At 31.6% G+C, this 21,888-nt stretch overlaps 2 protein-coding genes across 2 annotated transcripts; both read right to left on the minus strand.

Moving 5' to 3' along the window:
- Window positions 1-3,953: 3,953 nt before the first annotated feature.
- LOC107798814 (GDSL esterase/lipase At5g03980-like) lies at window positions 3,954-5,390 on the minus strand. The gene has a single exon (XM_016621848.2). It carries the CDS (start codon window positions 5,238-5,240, stop codon window positions 4,104-4,106), a length of 1,137 nt encoding a protein of 378 aa, XP_016477334.2. The 5' UTR covers window positions 5,241-5,390; the 3' UTR covers window positions 3,954-4,103.
- Window positions 5,391-16,378: 10,988 nt separating this feature from the next.
- Window positions 16,379-19,794, minus strand: LOC107798816 (ferredoxin--nitrite reductase, chloroplastic). The gene is made up of 4 exons (XM_016621850.2): window positions 19,337-19,794; window positions 18,412-18,766; window positions 17,549-17,837; window positions 16,379-17,237 (listed from the first exon to the last, which is right to left on the minus strand). The coding sequence occupies exons 1-4, from the start codon at window positions 19,716-19,718 to the stop codon at window positions 16,500-16,502; spliced, it is 1,764 nt and encodes a 587-aa protein (XP_016477336.2). The 5' UTR covers window positions 19,719-19,794; the 3' UTR covers window positions 16,379-16,499.
- Window positions 19,795-21,888: the final 2,094 nt, after the last annotated feature.

The following is a 21,888-nucleotide window of genomic DNA, read 5'->3' on the forward strand; positions in this document are numbered from 1 at the left end:
TCTTTTTTCCTTTCTGGAAAATAAAGGCTCCCAAACGTTAAAGGAATTGAAGGGCTAAAAAGATTTGACTAAAATATTTGGAAAGAATTAACCGTTCAATTTTTATTATATTTCATTTGGAAATATCTTATATTACATAGTTAAAATAAGGAAAGATTTAATACACAAAAATTTAGTTAAATTTAAAGTCCTAAATATTAAGAAAATAATTAAATGGCTATTTCTAAATACGAAAAAATAATAATCAAATGATTATTTTGTTCAATGTAAACTATACTTTTAAAGGATAAAAAAGACGAACGATATTTTGTTAAATGCATTCCTGTTTTTAATATAGTATTGATAGATTTCTCTATCTTATTCTATAAGTATCTTAAATGGTTTTCAATGATGTCCACTCACTTGGCAAATAATGTAGTACGCAAGGTCCAACTATTTTTAAGTCCAAGGTACAATCATTAAGCCTTCCAAGTTCCACTAACTTTATGGGCAAAATGCACCAATGGCCACTTTTAAGTCTGCTATTGTCAATATATTTATAATTTATAATATATTTAAATATTAGCCAATTTTTTCAAACATCATGATTAAATTTCCTGAATTTTTATATCCTGAATTTTTGAGCTGTTAATTTGAAGTTCAAGACTTAATGTCCTAAATTTTCGAACTACTAATTTGAAATTCAGGACTAAGTGTTCTGAATTTCTAAACTGCTAATTTGGAATTCAGGACTAAGTGTCCTAAATCTCTAAATTACTAATTTAAAATTCAGGACATAAGTTTCGAACTTCTGGACACAATTTTCGAACTTTAGGACATGATTGAACCTTGAAGTTTAAACTTCAGGAAACGCCGTGTTATGAAGTTTGAAAGAATTGGCTAATTTTTAGATACATTATAAACCGTGGATATATTTTAAACAACATACTTAAAAGTGGGGGAAAGTGCATAATTAGCCACTAATTAGAGATGTCTTTACTCTTTAGCCACTGTTTAAAATGTATTTACTCTTTAGCCAGTGCTTAATAAATTTTTACCCGCCCGGATGAAAATACCCATGTGCTAGACATGGGTACTATATAAATATTAAGGACACGGTGTCCTTAACTTCATGAATGTTGTGTAAATATTAAGGACAACGTGTCCTGAATTTGCACCTTCCGTTGTTAAACTTTAGGACATCATGTCTTTAACTTCATATGTGCAGTGTAAATGTTAAGGACATGGCGTCCTTAACTTCATGTGTGCAGTATAAATGTTAAGGACATAATATCCTTAACTTGTATTTGCACCTTCTGTTGTTAAACTTTAGGACCTCATGTGTCCTTAACTTTATATGTACAGTATAAATGTTAAGGACATGGGGTCCTTAACTTCATGTGTGCAGTATAAATGTTAAGGACATAGTGTCCTTAACTTTATGAGTATTGTGTAAATATTAAGGACTGATGTCCTTAACTTCATGAATGTTGTGTAAATATTAAGGATAAAATATCATGTATTTGCACCTTCCGTTGTTAAACTTTAGGACACAATGTCCTTAACTTCATATGTGCAGTGTAAATGTTAAGGACACGGCGTCCTTAACTTCATGTGTGCAGTGTAATGTTAAGGACACCAAGTCCTTAATATTTACACAACACTCATGAAAAAAGGATAAAAACGTCTTTTCGTATTAGTTTTAATAGAGTAGTGGATATTTTTGCTCAGCATTAAAAATACTGGATAAAAACTAAATATCATGTTAAAAAGTGGCTATCTCATGCTATTTCTACAAAAGTGGCTACCTGATATCATTTCCCCTAACTTTATCTGACCCGGTGTGTCTATATTACAATATTCACGACAAAAACTACTATAACGACCTATGGAGTTTTACACACTATAGTCACCTCCCAAAATAATAGTTAATAAAGATATATTTCTTATATATTAATGTATAATATATATATATATATATATATATATATATATTATAAAAAATTAATGTATATTATTTTATATATTTGGTTATTACTATAATTATTTTTTTAAATACTCCTTCCGATTCAATTTGTTTGAACATATTTGACTGGGCATAAAATTTAAAATGAAAAAGAAGATTTTTGAAACTTGTGGTATAAAATAATTCATAGAAATTAATGTGGTTATAAATCATCTAAAATGAGAAGTTTAAAGTTACGTGATTTTTAAATTTAGAAAGAATAGGTTCAATCTATTTTAAACATAGGAGTACAGTTTTCCATAACATATATCTTTCCCTAAATTTTGTCTAAACGTTCAACTAGACTTTGGTCAAACGTATTTCTAAATAAATCTACTTCAAGAGCGTTTAAACTCCTCTACATGATATCGTTTCATATATTTGATCCATTTTGTCATTTCATGGAGAAATTAAGTTCAAAAAATAGCTTTGACCAAACTATCGTTTGACCTTGGAAGCCAAATTTGGGCAACAATTACGGTATGGAGGATATTTCTCATCATTTACTACCTACTAATCCGAAACTTCTTGTAGTTTGACGATGTGGTTAATACTCAGGCTGATTCCAAAGAAGGGATATGCAAATTGGTAGATACAAATCTTGTTGATGATTATTCTCTGAATTCAGTTTGGAAGGTAAGAAGGAATATTTTGCCATTAATGTTATGGGATTTAGGATATAATTTGCGCAAATATAGAGTAAAACAAATATAGAAAATCCTCAACTGAGGCCAAATAGTTGTAGCTTTCTTTTTATCTTTTTAATAGTAGTAGCTCTAATGACAAAATCAATCCTTAACTGTAGACTGGGGCATTGCTGCATTTTTGGAAAACCGGGGCCTTGCCCATCTCATGTCAGGAAGGTAACAAATACCAATTGGTCTAATTGTGTTTCTCTACATCAGAAACTAGAACCAGAAGTGACACTTGTTATGAGTATATATGATACAAAATATACTCCTATAGCTACTTTTGCTATATTTTTATATAATATAGAGAACCTACACGAATCTCTATTTTTTGCCTTATAAAGGATGCCTTGTTTAACCGGAGAAGTCTTAGAAATCAGGTTTTTCTGTAACTTTTGATTAAATCTGAACTACATAGTAATTCCTAAATATGCTTATGAAGAGATTGTTGTTTCAGAAAATTTTCAGTGGATTCATTACTCTGAGATTAGTATTGATGCATGAAGCTGTTGCTACTTCTTAGCCTTTCATTAACACCAGGGTATCTTCAGAATTTCTAAATCATCTCAAATCCACAAATTTCTATATCACATTGCAATTATAAGCTGTGAAATTCTCAGGATACTAGTAATACACAAGCCCAAACATGAGAAGAATAAATCCCATATTCTACTTCATACCCTCTATTTATACCCCTTTAATAGATACATCAGGTGGATGTTTAAGATACTAGTTCTATACTCAGTTCACAAATTACAGGGTAGTTTATAGATACACAGATTTAAAGGGAAATCAAGCAATACAACAACGGTGGCAAAACCACTGAGAGATAACAAAGAGAGGAGACCTTGAATTGCTGCCAAATGCATTCCATATACAAACAGAGGATACCAAAAGACAGATCTGATATAATTAAGAACTAGCTACCTGACTCAACTGGTCTTGTTTGATCCATCAACTTTGCCGAAAGGTTATTTTAGTTCTCTATCATCAAATCATGGATGATAAATCACAGCCCTATAGCGCCTAAATATTTTTTGCAAAAGAAAAAGAATCTTACGTATTTAAGTATATTATAATATGAAGTTAATTGATGGTTAACCAGCACAATTGGGAAGAAGAACCTTATTTTTTATGCTAAGCTTCTTACAAACAGTTACACCCTTTTTGTTAAACGCAGGCTTAGAAATATTAAAGGTGGAAATACAAAACAAGATAAACTAGAGATAACAAACACATAAGTAATCTTTATACAAAAATTTGAACTAAATCAGGATACTTTTATTTGTTTTGAATCAAAAGAAACGTTAATTGTTACAGAAGCTAAAAGGGGCTTTCCCCTGTACATACGAAGCATGATGAACCTGCTCTCTTTGAATTAAACAGATTACAAAAAAATCCAATGCGATTGAATTGAATGTAGAAAACGCTTAGACGAAGAGTAAATGCCTAATAACAGAAGATATGTCTCCAACTCGTGCATGAATCCTTGAATGATGCCTTGTATCTGCTTCAGCTGTTTCTTCTCCAACCTTCAGTTCTGGGAATACAAATCCTTTTTTGCTGAACAGTGTATCGATCAGGTTCTCCAAAGCCTCAGGTGTCAATCGAAATCCGTCCCAATGTAAATACGAAGCCCTATTAGAACATACAGCAACTCCTTCCTCTCCGCACTTCTTCTGCATATCAAAGTTGAATAGACCGTTGCCACTGCCACAACATGCCTTCATCAAATTCTTTGTCTTGAATCCCAGAAACACATGGTTTTTAAGGACCGCCATGAATGCTTTGTAGTAATCTGCATATATGATGTGAACATCAGGATATTTCAAACGCAGCTCCAGAATTGCTTGCCAAAGATGATCATTGTGAAGCTTCGAGAACATATTCAATCCCTTATGGCATCTGTTTTTGCCAATTGAATCGCCCTCGGGAAACAGAGTCCTAAAACCAGGAAAGCAGCCCACGGGTAGAATTCCAGAAACCATGAGAGTTTTGGCTCCGGCTTCATTGATGAGTCTTTCTATTGAATTCTTAATTGTCTCCACCACTTCAGGGACGAGATGGGACGCCTCTGAAATAGATTTTCCATGTAAGAAGGCATGCTTGTAGTCATTGATGCCTGGTTGATCCATAAAGATGAGCGCCTTCGGAAGAACCTTATTGTTTCTGCCGCAGTCATGAAAGGAGAAGCAGTCTTCATAGAAGAACTTCATGAAGGTAGAAATCTGAGATAGGTCATGTGACTGCGGAGGTGGTGATATGCCATTCTTGAGGAAGAAAAAGGGCTTCATGATAGTTGCTCCAGGCGTCGCAAAACTCAGGCCAGACTCGAAGAACTCAGTGCCTCGTTGAGTGTATGGTTGCGGAGCAGGCAAACTGAGGGTTGCAGCAATATGATCAGCGGCGGATGACGAAGAAGAATCGCCATTCCCGAAACTATATATGGAATTAAAAGGGCCAATAGCTTCTTTCGCCAGGGAGAAAGACGAAACAACATAAAGAAGACAAGTAAAGATGAATACCAAGACAACGAAACGATGGCTGATGCAAACGGAGGCCCCCATTGTAACAGAGAAACTAAAGGAACGATCAAAGAGAAACTAATGGGAGAATCAAGCTACGTAGTAAGTAGTGTAATTAGGTTTAATATAAAGAACTCGAAGGAGGCGTACATACTGTATTTATAGAGATAGTGAGCTTGGTGTTTAAGCAACTTTATTTTGTGTTTCCTAAGTTGATTAGAATCAGAGTTTTTAGTTGTTATTTAGGAATTTATTGAATTAGTGGCCAAGACTATTTTCCTTTTTCTTTCTTTTATCCCAAGTTTCTTAAACGAAGGGGCACTCCCCAATATACTATTTCTATGCTCTCTTTTTTAACAAACTAAGTTTGAGGAAATACAAGGGATATATTATTCCAGGAGCAAAACTTTGGGTCTTTATAAATATAATTTTTATGAGAGAAAGAAACTTGAACAAACAAGAAAATTATGATATTTCTATATAATTTTTGTGACTTTCCAAAACAATTTTTAGTTTAGCGTATTTTAACTGCATTAAGTATTTGAGTCCTCTCTCTTTTATTATCTATTTGGTAGGTGGAATTTTGAGTTACGATTGGCATTAGTAAAATTACTAAATCAGAGAAATTCTCTAGTTTCATTTTTATTTGTATTTTGGTGCTTTAAAATTTTTCGTTTTTCAATGTTATTTAATAGTCTATTTGTTAAGTATATATTTTTACTCAATAAATAATACTATGATTTGTTACATAGGTGACTTCAATATCATAGTTAAGAAAAGCTAGACATGGTACATGTAGGAATTGTGTAGTTCACATTTAATCATAAGTTAAAATAAAACTTGAGTTCCAAACCTTATACAAGTATATGTAGTTAAATGAAAAGCCTATATTATATTTTCCTGGAAAACTATAGATGTTTTCTGAAGGAACAACATATTTAGATCTAGTACAATATTCTTTGACCAAAACTAATTTGGTAATTATTAGAAATTAATTACTATAAGAAATATTGTTCTTTTACCGATAATTATAATTTTATAAAGTTAGTCCTCAGTCTATAGTAGATTCGAGAAATAATGTCAGCTGCATTATGCATATTTGTGAAAAATCATTGAATTCCACTGTCTTGAAGTCATATGTACTGACCGGTAAAACTCTAATCTAAAGATATAAACATTGTTAGACATTAAGACGAAAATTGAAAGAAGTACATCCTTCTTAGAAGGGGCTGCTCAAACACATATATGTGAGCCTAAATATTTTTACAAAAGTTATAATCAAATTCATTTTTTCTAACTGGCATGTTCAAATTCTAATAAATTTTTTAAACAATCTATATGAAGTAAAATTAACAAAACAATAAATATAAATAAAAATAGTACTAGAAAGTTAAAATGATATTATCTGACGGCGGATTCAAGAAGTTTGAACACTTCCGATTCTAAAATATCTAGTTGCTGCTGCAAAATACTTTCTCTAAAGCTTAAAATGTAAATTATCTATACTATATTAAAAGCACGAAGGCCTTTAGCCAAAGGTCGTTCGCCCTTTTTACCCTTTAAACAATTAATTTCACACTAGACAAAATAGTCATTTTATTAATTTCCTAAATTTTAAAACTTTAAAATCAATTAGAATTTTGCATATTAAATATTTCCTTATTTAAACTTTTACGTAATTAGTTCTAATATTTAGTAGTTATGACTCACGTATACTATAAACATTAAGAATCAAAACAAAATATTACCTTTTCTAAGGTAAAGACAACTTAAGGTTTAGCATAGGTTGAAACTTGCTTCGTTAACCAAAGAACGATATCATTATTTATGTCCAAATTTTAATAAGAAAACATGCTTAACTTTAGACAAACACTATTCTAAATGAATTGCCGTTATTCCTTTTTTCAGTTATTCGAACAAATGATAATTTCTGTATATTAAAAGCATGAATGTCCTTAGCGAATTGTCGTTCGTCTTTTTTGCCCTCTAAAAATAGATTTAACATTAAATAAAATTATTATTTAATTATTTTTTTAATATTTAGGACTTTAATTTAAAACCAACTAAAATATTATTTATTAAATCTTTCCTTGTTTTAATTATATATAAAATCTTAATATTTAAGACTTAAAATCATATAGAATCTTTTCCTTCCTTTTTAGGTAAAATAAATTTCTTCCTTCCTAGACTTTGTTTTTTAAGCTTTCTTTAACGAGATAGAAGTGACGGGATGCTAGACTATTGCAACATGATTGAATTATGAAGAATTTTTTTTAAGATGATAAGATTTTTAATTATGAAGTTTGCCTTACTAGAATTATTGTAAAAGACTAATATGCTTTTGAATTCTATTTTTCCACGCGTACTATTTATTTTCTTTTACGGATAGTATTTTTATTATATGTTTGCACAAGAAACAAGTTCAAGTAAATACAGCTAAATAAATTATAATTCAACCATTGAATTCGTACATAACATATGCCAACTTGATATGATTAACGGGATTAATTTCTTTAAAAAAAAAACTTATAGAAATGCCTACAAAAGGACACATAACAATTTCATGTCAAGTTCAAAATATAACTTTAGAGACGATGAACAAATTATTATAATAATTTTATCATTAATTTCTTTATATCAAGTATATTCTGCTAATTGATCCCACATAATAGAAGAGAATTGAATAGCTTTAGTAATTGGAGGCAAGACATGAAATCACGATAAGGCATCTGATATATGTTTTTATTAAGCTAGCTAAATTAGATTAACATTCCTAATTTTTATGAATTTACATTTTTTTTAATTATTTATAACTCAAATATATAATTTAATAATATTTACACATTTTTTTAAGTTGTGTAAATATGAGATACGCGTGCTATTACTCCCTTTTAATTAGAGTTCACATTGAATAAAATAGTTATTTTATTATGAACTCTAAAAATTGAAGTACTGCTACTATTTTTTTTCTTGGATGAAAAGAACTACTACTATTTATTCTTCTTTTTATTTTTGGATCCAGTACTATTGATTATTCTAAATGTGAAGCTAGACGAGGAATAAGAGTTATAATAAGCCAATATATGATAAATATAAGAGAATTGATTTTTATTTATTAATAATCAAGAGCCTACTAATTGGTAGAAAGACTGTGAATTCATTAGTGATATGAAATATTTATTTTAACAACAAAAATTCCAAACAAACAAATTGCTCAATATTAGAAATTACATCATTGGTAAATAATGATGGAACTACGAATTTATTAGTATTGAAATTGCACTAATCAACAAACTCACAAAGTTTACTAGCAAAATAATCGGTTTCAACTGTCTAAATTTGGTTGGTGAAATTTTATTTTCTAATATTTGAAGGCACTAAATTTTATTTGACATAAAAGGGAAAAGCAAAAAAAAAGAATTAGCTCTTTTTTTACTTCGTGATTTAGACCATTAAGCATGTCATTATTATAAAGGATAATTGCTTAACTCACAAAGTTAAAACCCTAAATCAAAATTTTTCAAAGTTCAAGTCGAAAAATAAATTGGTATGGATGAGATAATATTTATAGAATTTTTTAAGATTTATTAATTTTAATAGAATAATATAAATCTTTGTAGACATCCAATATGAATCCTAAATATTACAGAGTGCTAATAATTTTATGTTTGGTATTTTTCTTAAATATATCAAGGATTTGAAATTTTACACTCTAATACGGTGCTTAAAAATAATTAAATTTTTGAATTTATTACAATGACATGTTGGTCAATCTTTTATCCGTTAAAAATAATTTTGATATCGAAAAAAAAATGTAATTTAATTATCTTTTTAATATTTAAGACTTAAAAATTAACTATTTTTTTAAGTGAAATGTCAGATCAATTTTTTGTTATGCTTTGAACATAAAAGTTTTATTTTATAGAAATATTGTTATAGTTAAACGCTAAAAACTTGGAATGAGCTAAATATTAAGAATTTTAATCTAGAAAAGTTATTTCCTCTAATTTTGAGAAAAGGTAATTAATGTTTTAACTGATCTAACAAAATAACTCTTTGAATCAACTAATTTGTTAAAGAATAAAATTCATTTCTTTTACGAATTCATCATATAAGTAATTGCAAAACTTTTAGTCTACATAAATTTATTTCCATAAGAAAAACATTGAATATGAAAGAGATAAAAAAAATTAGAGAAACATTAATTACAATATAGTATTGAGAGTTGGTTACACACGCAAAGCGCGTACTCTAAGACTAGTATGTTTAATAGAGGAAAAAATGCATAAGTATCCCCGAACTAAGGCCGAAATTCCAACTACATACCTTATCTTTGCGGGACCTATCACCTCCCTGAACTACTTAATAATAGAATTATTAACCCCTTAAATACTGAATTGGTATAGAGAGTGTGCTCCACTCTCTTTTGAGAGAGAGGGGAGAAAAAAGTGAAAAAAAATATTTTTGTAATTTTCTGTTACAATTAAAAAAATCACTCTCTTCGTTTTTTCTTTTCTTCTTTTCCGGCGAAGAGCATGAACGCCGATGACCTTCTCCATCGAACTATTTTTCCTTTCTTTTACTTTTCCTCTAATCTTCTTCCTCTCACTCTCGCCATTATCTCGATGTCATGATCACCACCTTCACCTTCCCCCGCTTCCTTTTTATTTTCACCCATTTAATCTTCACCTCGGCACCATCATCATTACCCAAACCCAGATCTTATCTCTCCAACTTCCCACCGGAACATAGAAGTCACCGAAAAAATAAAATCAAAATCGGAACTCACAATCGATAACAATAAACTCTCGCGCCCAGTGAAAACGGAGTTCCTGAAATTTCAAGATGAAACAAGCAACAGACGCATATACATAGACTCTAATCAAACAAGGACCGGATCAAAGAATGGACCTTTATGAACGGTTGAAAAATTTAAATGTGATGAAAGAATGAAAAAGAAAAAGAAAAAAGGGTAATAGGATAAGAAAGAGAAAAAAAAAAAAGAAAGAGAAAAAAGTTCAAAAATTACGAAATAGTATTTCACTGCCCGTCAAGAATTTGTTTCTCTAGTTTATGGTGATATTTATTCCGTTTAAAAATAGTTTTGGGGATGACAGGACTCACGCAAAGATAAGGTGTGTAGTTGGAACTTCGACCTTAGTTCAAGGGGGTACTTATGCATTTTTTCTTTAATAGAGCAATAGAATTATATAATTATTAGAGAAAATATGTAGTATGAAATATGAAGAGATTGGAAAAGGATTGACCTGAACAAATCAAGGAGAGTAAAATTTTTAGTGATCATCGAATGAAGGAGCAAAACGTGGAACAATGATTCACTTATCAAATCAATATCAATTCACCTCATACTACTTATTTTTAAATAAGTCAAACTATTACTTTATTTGTATATCATAAAGAATTTCTTTCCTTTTATACGAAAAAGTCTAGTTTTGTACTAAATGTACTAAATATAATTTTTTTTGAAAATACCTAAGAACCTATTATTTTTTTAAAAATGAAGCCTCCAAATTTAGGGCATAAGGCACAAGCCTTAATAGGTATAACATTAGAGCGGACCCTGCTGCTTAGACGCCTGCTGTTGGCTTCAATCAATTTTTTTTGTTGCTCAAGTTTAATAGAGAAATGTCTTTCTTAATTTTTTTTACAATCTTTTTCGTTAATAAATTATGCTGAAACTTAGTATGTGGTTATGTAGCCTTGGAGAATGAAGAATGATGTTCAAATATTTATGTTTAATTTCAGGATTTGAACTCCAATTACGTCTTGTATATGCTTTATCCTTTCTTTCTTATGTGATTTGCGTGTTCTCATCGATGAATGGTCAAATATTTGAAGAAATTTGGTGGAGTCTGAAGCCAGGGAAATTAACCTTGAATACTGTAGTCCTGTAGATAAACAAACGTAAAGATGAAGAGTGAAGATAAAACAGATAGCAAGTGATACTGTTTATGTTTAATTTTTTGTTGGAAAATTAGTGATATCTCAAAAGGTAATGTTCATCTTGATTTGAAAAAAAAATTCTCTTTGAAAAATTAATTTTACTTATTTTTTAGTAAGTTATTTCACAATTAAAAGAGAAAAACTAGTCGTACTAGCCGTTATCTAGTCATTGAAGCAACGCCTATATAAACATGTTCTTTGAAGAGATAAAGATACACTTTCTAACATAACTTTCTAAAACAATTTTCATCTTTTCCTCCTATATGTTGGATTTCTTTCTTGAGTTTTCTGCTAGTTATGTTCCCAGTTTAATAACTGGAAGAGTTTATTAAATCATGGGGATACGCCTAATTTTATATATCACTGTGTGAGCGAAATATCCTTAAGCACGCCTCAAGCTAATTCTTATTCTCTGTAACCAATTTTTCCAACAATCTTAAGGATAGTTCCACGATATTATGGAGAATAACACTGCTAATATTATTATTGATGCTACTACACCTGCTGGATCAATTGTTTCTATTGTTTTTCCATTGCCGCTGAGAAGATGACTGGTATTCTTTGTGGATGAGGAGTCCACAATTATACACCACTAATGAATTGTCAAGATCATTTTTTCAATTTTCACCTGGCGGTATAAAGATTTTTCATCCATCTATTTTTTCGAGAGAAAGTAAAGGTACGATCCTCGATTATGCGTTTTGAAAATCTTGGGAACCTTGAGATAATGTGTTTAAATGTATTTGGACTAAATGATTTTTCCGATAAAATTTATAGTCAATCGGTCTACCACCATGAAAAGTTATGACATGAAATATATTTTTTTGTGAGGTAAGTTCTATTTGCCTAATTTGTTTTAGCATAATTGTCATACATGTGTCAATGGTCGTCGAGTGCTTAATGGTCACATTAAAAAATATCAAAATTAGTAGTATGTCTATGTATATTCTTCTGAATTTAAAGATATAGTTAAATAGAAGAATAATCTTCAGGGTGAAGCTATATTATTAGCTTGTTATTTATAGAGTAGAACTCTTTATGAGTTGTGAAAAGAATATCTCTCCTTATCCTGAAAGTTTTGCAAATGTGGGGGTCCGTGGTGTCCAGAGTTATATATCATGTTCCTAAGAAGGAAATACTTAGGAAATATTATTTGTTAAAATTATAATGAGGCCTTAAAAGATTGAGATTTTTTGTGGTGAAAATTTATATTGGAAGATCAAAAATATATTGTAGTTCTCGCTCAGAAAGATTATCTTACTTTGGGTCTCTTAGTAATTTGGGTGAAGAAATTATTAAATTATGGCATATTTTATATTAATTTGAGATATTTCAGTAGATGTAAGCACCTAATTTTTTATTATATTTGAATTTTTACCACCTTCTACTATGTACATATTTTTAGAAATTTAATATATATTTTTTTAGCTTTGTTACATTTTTTTAATATAGAGTAAGAATTAAAAATAATTTAAAATCTCAAATTTTTACTATTAGTATTATTTTTATTTTTTATCTTTATTTTAAAATAAAATAAATTTTAAAAAAAACTGAAAAAAATAAATATTTTTTTAAATTTTCGGATGGGAATAAAATAATAGAAAAATTAAAAGTATGGAATAAAAAATGTAAAGTAAAAGTAGGTGGAAATTATTTTTTTTTAAAAGTAAAAGAATGTGGAAATTTTAAAAAATGAAAAGTAAAAGAAATATGAAATTAAAAACTAAAAGTAAAGGTAGCTGAAAATTTTAAAAAAAGTAAAAGAAAGTAGAAATTAAAAAAAGAAAAGTAAAATAAGTGGAAAATAAAAAAATAAAAAAAAGTAAAGTAAAAAAGTGGGAAATTAAAAAATAAAAGTAAAGGAAAGTGGGGAATTATTATTTTTTAAAAAAGAAGAAAAATGGGAAGTGGGAATTGTTTTTAATTAAAAAAAATAAAAAAATAATTAAATAAAACAAAATCTGAAAAAATTTAGATTTTCTTTTTCTAGAAATAGAAGAGAAATGTGAAGAGAAAAGGGGAGGGAAAAATAAAAAATAAAAAAAGGAAGGAGGGAATTGAGAGAAATTATTTTTCTTCTTTTACGCTAAGGGAATTTCTACTCGTGTCATTCTTTCTTCGTCTTTCTTTCGAAAAATCCAGCAAGTCATCACCCAAAACCCAACAAAAAATACTTCAAAATATCCATTTTCACACGCCAAATAGTGGAGTCAATAGTCGAGGTCGAAAATTCCGTTGGAGCTCCGTTCACTAGCTTTGATGTTCTTCTTCGCTTATGCTTATTCGGTGTTCGTCTGAGTTATTGTACCTGTTCTTGAAGACTCATTTAATTAAAAAATTTTCATTAAAGGTTTATTCTTTCCTCTGTTCTTTTTATCTTATTTCATGTGATTTTATTTATTTGCCTTTAAATTTTATAAATAATAATGTAAATTAGTCTTTAAAAGTTATATGCTTAATTATGTTTCTAGAAATATGGTATTCAAGCTTGCTTTAAAGTTGGGAAGATTTAGACCCTAATAAGTTTGGGCTTCAATTGTTGGGCTATAAGGTATTGGTATATGATAGTTTATTTATTCAAATATCTAAAATCATACACTTCTTCCACAAGTAATTCCATAATTCATGACCTCACAATAATCTCAAAATTTAGGAAGAATAATGAACATCGTTAGAGTGCTTTAGGCGAGCTTTTAATTAGTTTATCGCGATTATGAATACCTTCGCGTGGCATAATTGTGATTTTTAAAATTAAAACCGAAGTATGTGTTCGCGCAACTTTGATCAAAACAATCTTAATATAATAAAATATTATTAATTGTGTACACGTACGCGTGACATGATTTTGGCACAATAAACAAAACGGATTGACACACGTGATTCGTTTCAAAGATAATTTTATATTTTAATAATTAAAAGCGGATAGATAAAGCATGAAAACCAATAAATCACAGTTTATCCAAAATTAATTCAAGCCAAATGTAGTCAATAAAGCGACCGTGCTAGAACCACGGGATTCGGGGAATGCCTTACACCTTCTCCCCGGTCAACAGAATTCCTTACTCGGACTTTGTTTTCGCAAACCAATAATAATAGAGTCAAACCTTCCTTTGACTAGGGATTCAAATAAAAGGTGACTTGGAACACCCAAAAAATTAATTTCAAGTGGCGACTCTGTAAATAAAATAACCCCTACACAAATTTATAACTTTAATTAAAAAAACTCTTTAACCCACAACAAACCATAATACATAACTTTTGGGGGGGGGGGGGGGGGTATAAAAGGGGTGTGACAGTAGAAGTTAAATTTGCTTCTACATTCAGAAAATTTTATTTTTATATTTGAATATGAAAGATATCAAAAGAAAATAAATTCTTATATGTGTTGAAAGATGTTTCAAAAGGCACTTGTATGGAAGTCAAGTTCCATTTCATTTGAGATGATTTTAGGTTTTAATTGAGAAATACGATGAATTAGTATTCTATGTGTGGATTTTTCAGTGTATTAGAAGGATACAGTGATGATATTGAATCTCTGATTCAGATGTGAAAAACTCACTAGTGATTGTGTGATCACCTTTTGATAGAGTGTTATGATGTTGGAATTGTCTGGCAATGAAGTTGATTAAGCAACCTCTTGGTGAATTTTCCACTAGGAATTAAGCCGACAACATTTGTGTCGATGAATTGTGATTGCCAAGGCGCAATAGCCACTGTAAGAAAATAAATCTTTTAATGGGTAGAGTAGACACATTCTCTTGAGACATAATGTGATAAAGCAATTGTTTAGAGAGAAATTTTTATACATATCATGTTTAGTCAAAAGGGGATTTGGCTGATCCTTTGACTTATAAGTGAAACATCAAGGGGTTGAGACTTTTGCCAATTTGAGATGTATCAACAGCGATGGTAACCCAACCTATGTGATTGGAGATCCCATGAAGTAGGTTCATATGGGTAATAACAAGTCATTAGTTGATCAAATATGCACTATTAAATTATGTCTCTTCCTAGTGCGTATATATGTATATAGTGCAAGACTGCAAGGAATGTGAAGTTGAGTTATTATACTCTTAATTTGATAATCCATAGCCTATTGTAGGTGGTGCATTGTGCTGCAGAATACACTTGATGGATGGACCTATATGAGTGTGGAGTGAGGCCGCTCCTATGAAATTTGTGGCAAAATTTCTAGAGCACTCATGAATACCAGGCACGCGCATGGCCTATTAGCGCAACCGCGATAACAACAGAAATTTTGGGGGTGTAATATGATGAATAAGATCCCTAGCTTACAACAAGAATTTTTTATTCATAGAAGTTATCAACTTCAACAATTATTCTGTAAGTTAAATCCTATTTTATCTATATCTGATTCATAGTCTATAAGACACCAGATGAATTTCATTATACCCGAAACCCACCAAATTATACTCTCTTTCGTTCTTTATTTACTATTTATTTTTTATATCCCTTTTGAGATATGTGGGGAATTGTTGGAAAATTAGTGATATCTCAAAAGGTAATGTTCATCTTGACTTAGAAAATCTTTTCTCTTTGAAAAATCATTACATTTACTTATTATTTAGTAAGTTATTTCACAATTAATATCGTCAAATTAACCGTTAACTAGCAGTTATCTAGCTGTTGGAGCAACGCCTATATAAACACGGTCTTTGGAGAGCTAAAGATACACTTTCTAACATAACTTTCTAAAACAACTTTGTGAATCATCTTTTCCTCCTATATGCTAGTTTGAGTTTTCAACTAGTTCTGTTCCCAGTTTAATAACCGGAAGAGTTTGTTGAATCCTGGGGGATACGCCTAATTTTATATATCACTGTGTGGGCGAAATATCCTTAAGGACAGTGTCGTTGACATGCCTCAAACTAATTCTTGTTCTCCATAACTAATTTTTCCAACATTTTTACCCTGTCAATATCATACTACTCTGCTATAAACTACTGTTGCAGAGAAAAGTAGCAGCACAATTTGCTCTTTCCTGCACTCTTTTGGCTTTCCTGGCATGAAAGTTATGAAATTTAGGAGTACGTGATTTCGGTTTGGCACTCACTTCAATATGTTTTGCAACTACAAAGAGTGATACCATGTAATCGCTGGCCAATAATAAAGAAGAAATCTGCAGAGCACAAGCATGACATCCATAAGGAACAATGCAGGTATTAATAATATTCAATTGAGGAGTACGCATGTAATTTTCTTCAAAAGAATATATGTAGCATGTAATAATTCTCACGTAGGTAGAAATGTTTGCATTGATTTATCATACATTACATGTTATGAACACAGCAAAATCACCAACTATTCTAAATTTTATTAGTCTTCTGTTTCTTCTCTTTCTCGTGGAACTGCACCAAAGTAGTTAACTAGTAAGTCCACAACAAGTGGTACCAAATCATCACAAGGAACAGCCTTCTTATATACTTCTCCCAAATGTGAATCACTCCCTATTCTGCCTCCTAAGAAAACATCGGCGCCTTCCACAGTCTTTCCATTCTTATCTCTAGTCAGGCATCCCATGAATCCAATGTCCGCAACTTGAACTTGTGCACACGTATTCGGGCAGCCTGTCCAGTGCATCCTCACTGGCCGTGTCAAAGAAACTTGCCGTTGAACCTCTTCAGTTATCATCAGGGAACGAGCTTTAGTCTCGATTATGGCTTGTCCACAAAACTGGTTACCAGTACAAGCCACTAAACCTTTCATGAGAATAGGTGGATCAGGTGAAAATGTGCTCAGAACAGGCTCTTTGAGCAGTGCCTCAATCTTTGAGTTCTCAATGTTGGGAATAATAATGTTTTGTTCCACAGTAAGCCGGATCTCTCCTGAACCATACTCATCAGCTAAACGAGCTAGCTCATCCATATCGTCTGCTTGAACACGACCCACTGGAATGTGAAGACCAATAAAGCTGTAGCCTTCTTGTTTTTGTGGATGTACACCAAGATAATCTCTTCTTTCCCATTGTTTCTGAACCAAGTCCTCTGGAGATGCTCTCTCTAGCTCTTGCTGTGGCATTCTCTTCTCGACCTCTGCCCTGAATCCTTCTACACCCTGCATTAGTTGAAATCGTTACTAGTTAGACTAGCTAATTGAAACTTTGGTTCTGCCTAGTAAAGACACATAGCAGATATTTACATTGAGGAGAATGTATCTTTCAGTCTCCACTCTCCACCATTACATGAAGTAGGACTTGCTATAAAAGACTACCAAATCAGAAAATGTATTTTAGGTGGAAATAAGGCCCTTAATATTTATTCAAAATATTTATACAATGACAGCGAGGAGACTTAGTTGAGGCTATTTGTTAAATCATAAGACCAAATAAGCATGAAAATTGTCAATGTTACCAATGTATCACTCACCAGTTCATCGATTAACCACATCATTCTACATTTCTGTCTGTTCCCTCTGAAACCAAGATCTCTAAAAGCTTCCAGTATTGCTTTGCAAACCGGAACAACATCATCAGCTGGAACCCATGCATCAAGAGGAATTGCCTCATCACATCTTTTTGCGCTGAAGAACCCACCCACAAGCAGGTTGAATCCAAATCGTCCATCTTTCGTGGCAGGCATGTACGCGAGATCGTTGATATGGGGATGTTCATAAAGATCATGAGAGCCTACTACGCACGGATTCCACTTCCTTGGCCTGAAATAACATCAAAATATTTCAACACTTTTGTTGACCTCTCCCTCAATAACAAAATCATAAGTCAAATTCTATTTCATTATCCAATGAATGATTCCACTCTTCACAATTGTTATCATGAAGATTAGTACAAACATAACTACATCAGAAAGTTCCTCCCTCTTTTGAAATCGGGGGAAAGCTAAGAAAGAAAAAACTCTCATTTTGATTCTCAGTGTGCGTGTGGAAGGGAGGGAGGGATATACTAGGTTATATACCATCTTGACTGATTTACGGGTAATCAAGTATGCAAAAACTGAAAGCAACAGATATATCTTTTGTCCATAGGTAAATGCTAAAGAGTTTAACTTCTACGCACTGATAATGTAGATGAACATTATAATTCACCTAAAAGATATTAATAACCTAGAATATAAGGTTGGTTACCTCCTACAACATGCTAAAATATGTACTAAATTTTACAATGCTGGTGTATATAAGTTAAATACAATACCAAATCCACAACTTAATGATTATAGCACGATCAATGCATAGGAAAACATATGAATAGGAATACTGTATGCAAGAGACTTACAAGTTAGAAACTGCGGGATTGCCTCGTGAATTGCCAGTGATAAATTGGGAGAGCAAATTAGTGTAAGGCCTTGTGTCTACTATTTCTTCTGGATCAATTCCAGCAAGAGGATTTCCTACTGGATTCCTGACATTGTCCATGCCACTCTGCAAACTGGTCAACCCAACTTCTGCTAGTCCCTTTAGTATCTCGGGCACATCAGGCAGTACAACTCCACGAATCTGCCAATTTTGCCTCGTTGTAATATCAGCACATCCTTCTTTCCCGTATTTCCTTATCACACTCGCCAAGTATCGAGTCTGTGCACTCGTTGTTACTCCATTTGGAAGCTTCAATCTCATCATGAACCGCCCATCTGGTCACCGAAATATGGTAATGAAATAAGATCTTGAAATGTATTTTGGTTTTTCCTCATAAATCAAATCATAAAATAGAGCATTTGAGCATATCCCTACAAGTTCAGCTAGAACAAGAATACCTTTCGTCCATATACATAGCCTAGAATTAACTCCGCTCAGTGAGTTTCACAAAGCATAGCCAATCTCAAGACCTGAGAGCTGAGGCGGATCCAAGATTTAAACTTTATAAGTTCAACCTTCACGTTCTTGCCACCGAACCTAATGCATTTTCGCAATTAGGGGTTCATATTTTAATATTTGTTGAAATTCTAGTAATTTTTCACATATATATATCTATGCTCCGTGTGAAAATTACTAGGTTTAGTTGAACGGTTGGTTATACATTGCATCCGCGTCTGCCCGAGAGTTACATAAGTTGATGGTTAGCATAAAACTGGTCAAATAAATCTTAGGATTATAAAATCAAGATGAATGGTCAAAATATAAAAGATTCATCCAATCATTTATTAACTAGTTTGGGATTAAGGTGTAGTTGATATAATTTGGAACTCAGCTTCAGTACTTACATTGGTTCTTTCTCCTATGGAAGAGGCCAAGCCACTTAAGCCTAACATCAATATCATCCTTAGTAAGCTTGGACTGATCTATCTCTTCAATGGGTATCTTAGCAAGCTCTTCAATACCATTTTCCATGAACAACTTCATAGGTTCCTTCTCAATCTTGACCTTTTCTTGAGGATTTATGCCTTTTCTAAACTGCTCCTTGAGTATCCAATAACCATCTTTTTCCTCAACTCTGGGTTCTAGCCTCTCAGCAGCAACCTCTGGAGCACCAGCTGGCGGCGCTGCCACAGACGGCGGAGTTGCGTGGAGCTTGACAGCATTCTTGGAAAATCTAGCTGGATTTGGCAATGAAGGTGCCAGAAATTTAATAGAAAAAGACGCCATTTTGGAAGTTTGGAGCGGAGAAGGATAGATGTCAGACCATTTTGTAGAGTTGTGGGAGTGGATGTGTGGCAAAACGTTAGTGGACTCTTGGTTATTCCAAAGGGTCGTTAATATTACAATTTGTTTGGACAAGAATGTCCCTATTACCGTTAACGTTTCAAAATTGTAGGACATAGGTGTGTTTGGTACGAAGTAAAATATTTTTTAATTTTTTCATGTTTTGTTGGTTTAAATGTTTTAGAAAATATTTTTCTTATGAACTCATTTTTCTCCAATTGAAGGAAAATGTTTTCTTCCACAGAAAAAAAATTAGTTTTTTATATATTTTCAGTTTTAGTTTTTTCATCTTTCGGTTTACAGGTTCGAAATTTTACAAGTTCCAAAGTTATGAGTTCGGAGGTTTATGTGTTTGGAAGTTTACGGGTTTAGAAATTATAAAGTTTACGGGTTCGAAATTTCGCGGTTTCGAAAGTTTAGCGATTCGTAAGTTTATGAAATTTGTGGGTTAGGAAGGTTGTTGGTTCGAAAGTTTATGGCTTCAAGTTTATTGTATCTAAATTATTTATGATTACTCTTGAGAAGTTATTTTCCTTAATTTGCGTACCAAATACCGAAAAATAAATAAGATTACTACTTGTTTTTCAAGAAAATATTTTTTTACGGAAAACATTTTCCATTATACCAAACACACCCATAATAGCAAGTTGTTTTGTGGGATAATTGAGATTCCTTCGCCTTAAATATACATATCGATTAATATGTTTAACTTTTTGGTGGAATGATTTACTTTTTGGTGAGTCTATCCAACATAAATTCGAATTAATCAGTACTTTAAATACTAGGATAGTTAAACCAAGGAAAAAGTGGTACCACGTGAAGGGCATGTTTGGCGGGTGCTCTTTTGGACTATCAATGGGACACACTACTAGGAGAGACTAGAGGCGTGTGGCTTCTGAGCTCTGGCAATTGTGTTAATTACGATTGGTGATAAGAAACCGCAGTTTTCCTTCTTGGCGGGAGCCCACACTTCGTTGTCTTGGAATTCTACATGATCGAATAATTCATCAACTTTCATTTATCCCTCCAAAGTTCAAACAATAAATAACTCAATAGGAAGATGTTGTTGTCGACAATAATTTTGCGTCAAAAAAATAATCGAGATCGAAAAATATTATAACAATCGTAATATTTTATTTCAAACAATATAAGTGTTATAACCTCTATGATCTCTATAATTCTTCTTTCCAACAATAAATAAACTCAAGGGTCTTTGAGCTTGATCATGAGTTTGAATTTGATTTGATTTATCCATCACGAACGTCTTGATAGTCGACACAAACAGTGATTTTGTTAGGAATAAGTAGCCTTGATCTTGAACGCATAGTATTTGATTTCGCTCTTGATCTTAAACTTAATTTCTTGAACTTGAACTTGATTGCTTGAAACTTGAAGCTTGTAGAGAAATTTACGGTGTTTAATTTACGAGCTCTCTCTTGTTTCTTGTTATGATTACTGGTCCCTTTTTGAGTTATGAAGACCTCTATTTATAGTTATCGGAGAGAAGAGTTGTGATAAAGACAACCTTTTTGCCTTTGATTTGATTGGTTGGCTTGAATCACTAACGAATCAAATTGAAGCAGTCATTTGACATATGACATCAAACTAGGCCTTTAGAAAGATGATATTTTGGGCTTAATGAAATGTCTTCTCAATGCTCAATGGATTCAAACTTAGCCTGTTTGGCCAAACTTCTCAAGAGGGAAAAGGTATTTTTTTTTCTCAAAAGTACTTTTTTTCCTAACTTGAGGTGTTTGACCAAGCTTTTTTGGAGAAAAAAAGTACTTTTGGGAAGAAGCAGAAACAGTTTCTGAGAAGCAGAAAAAAGTAGTTTCTTCCCAAAAGCAGAAGCAAAAGCAGTTTTGACTTTTCTTCTTACCAAAAATACCCTTAACAAAATATAGTATATACCAAAATAACCGTTAAACCTAATACTTAGGATATTAATGTATAAATATTTTTTATTATTTTTAGGATAGCTTTCTAATATATAGTGATTTTAAGGGTGAATGCATTTATATTTGTTGAATGATTTTTAATATATTTAACTTATATTAAAAGAATTAAGTACTTTTAAATTTTATTTTTATATTTTACTTAAATAAAATGAAAA

The sequence above is a fragment of the Nicotiana tabacum genome, chromosome 19, assembly GCF_000715075.1.
Source record: "Nicotiana tabacum cultivar K326 chromosome 19, ASM71507v2, whole genome shotgun sequence".
Lineage (NCBI taxonomy): Eukaryota > Viridiplantae > Streptophyta > Magnoliopsida > Solanales > Solanaceae > Nicotiana > Nicotiana tabacum.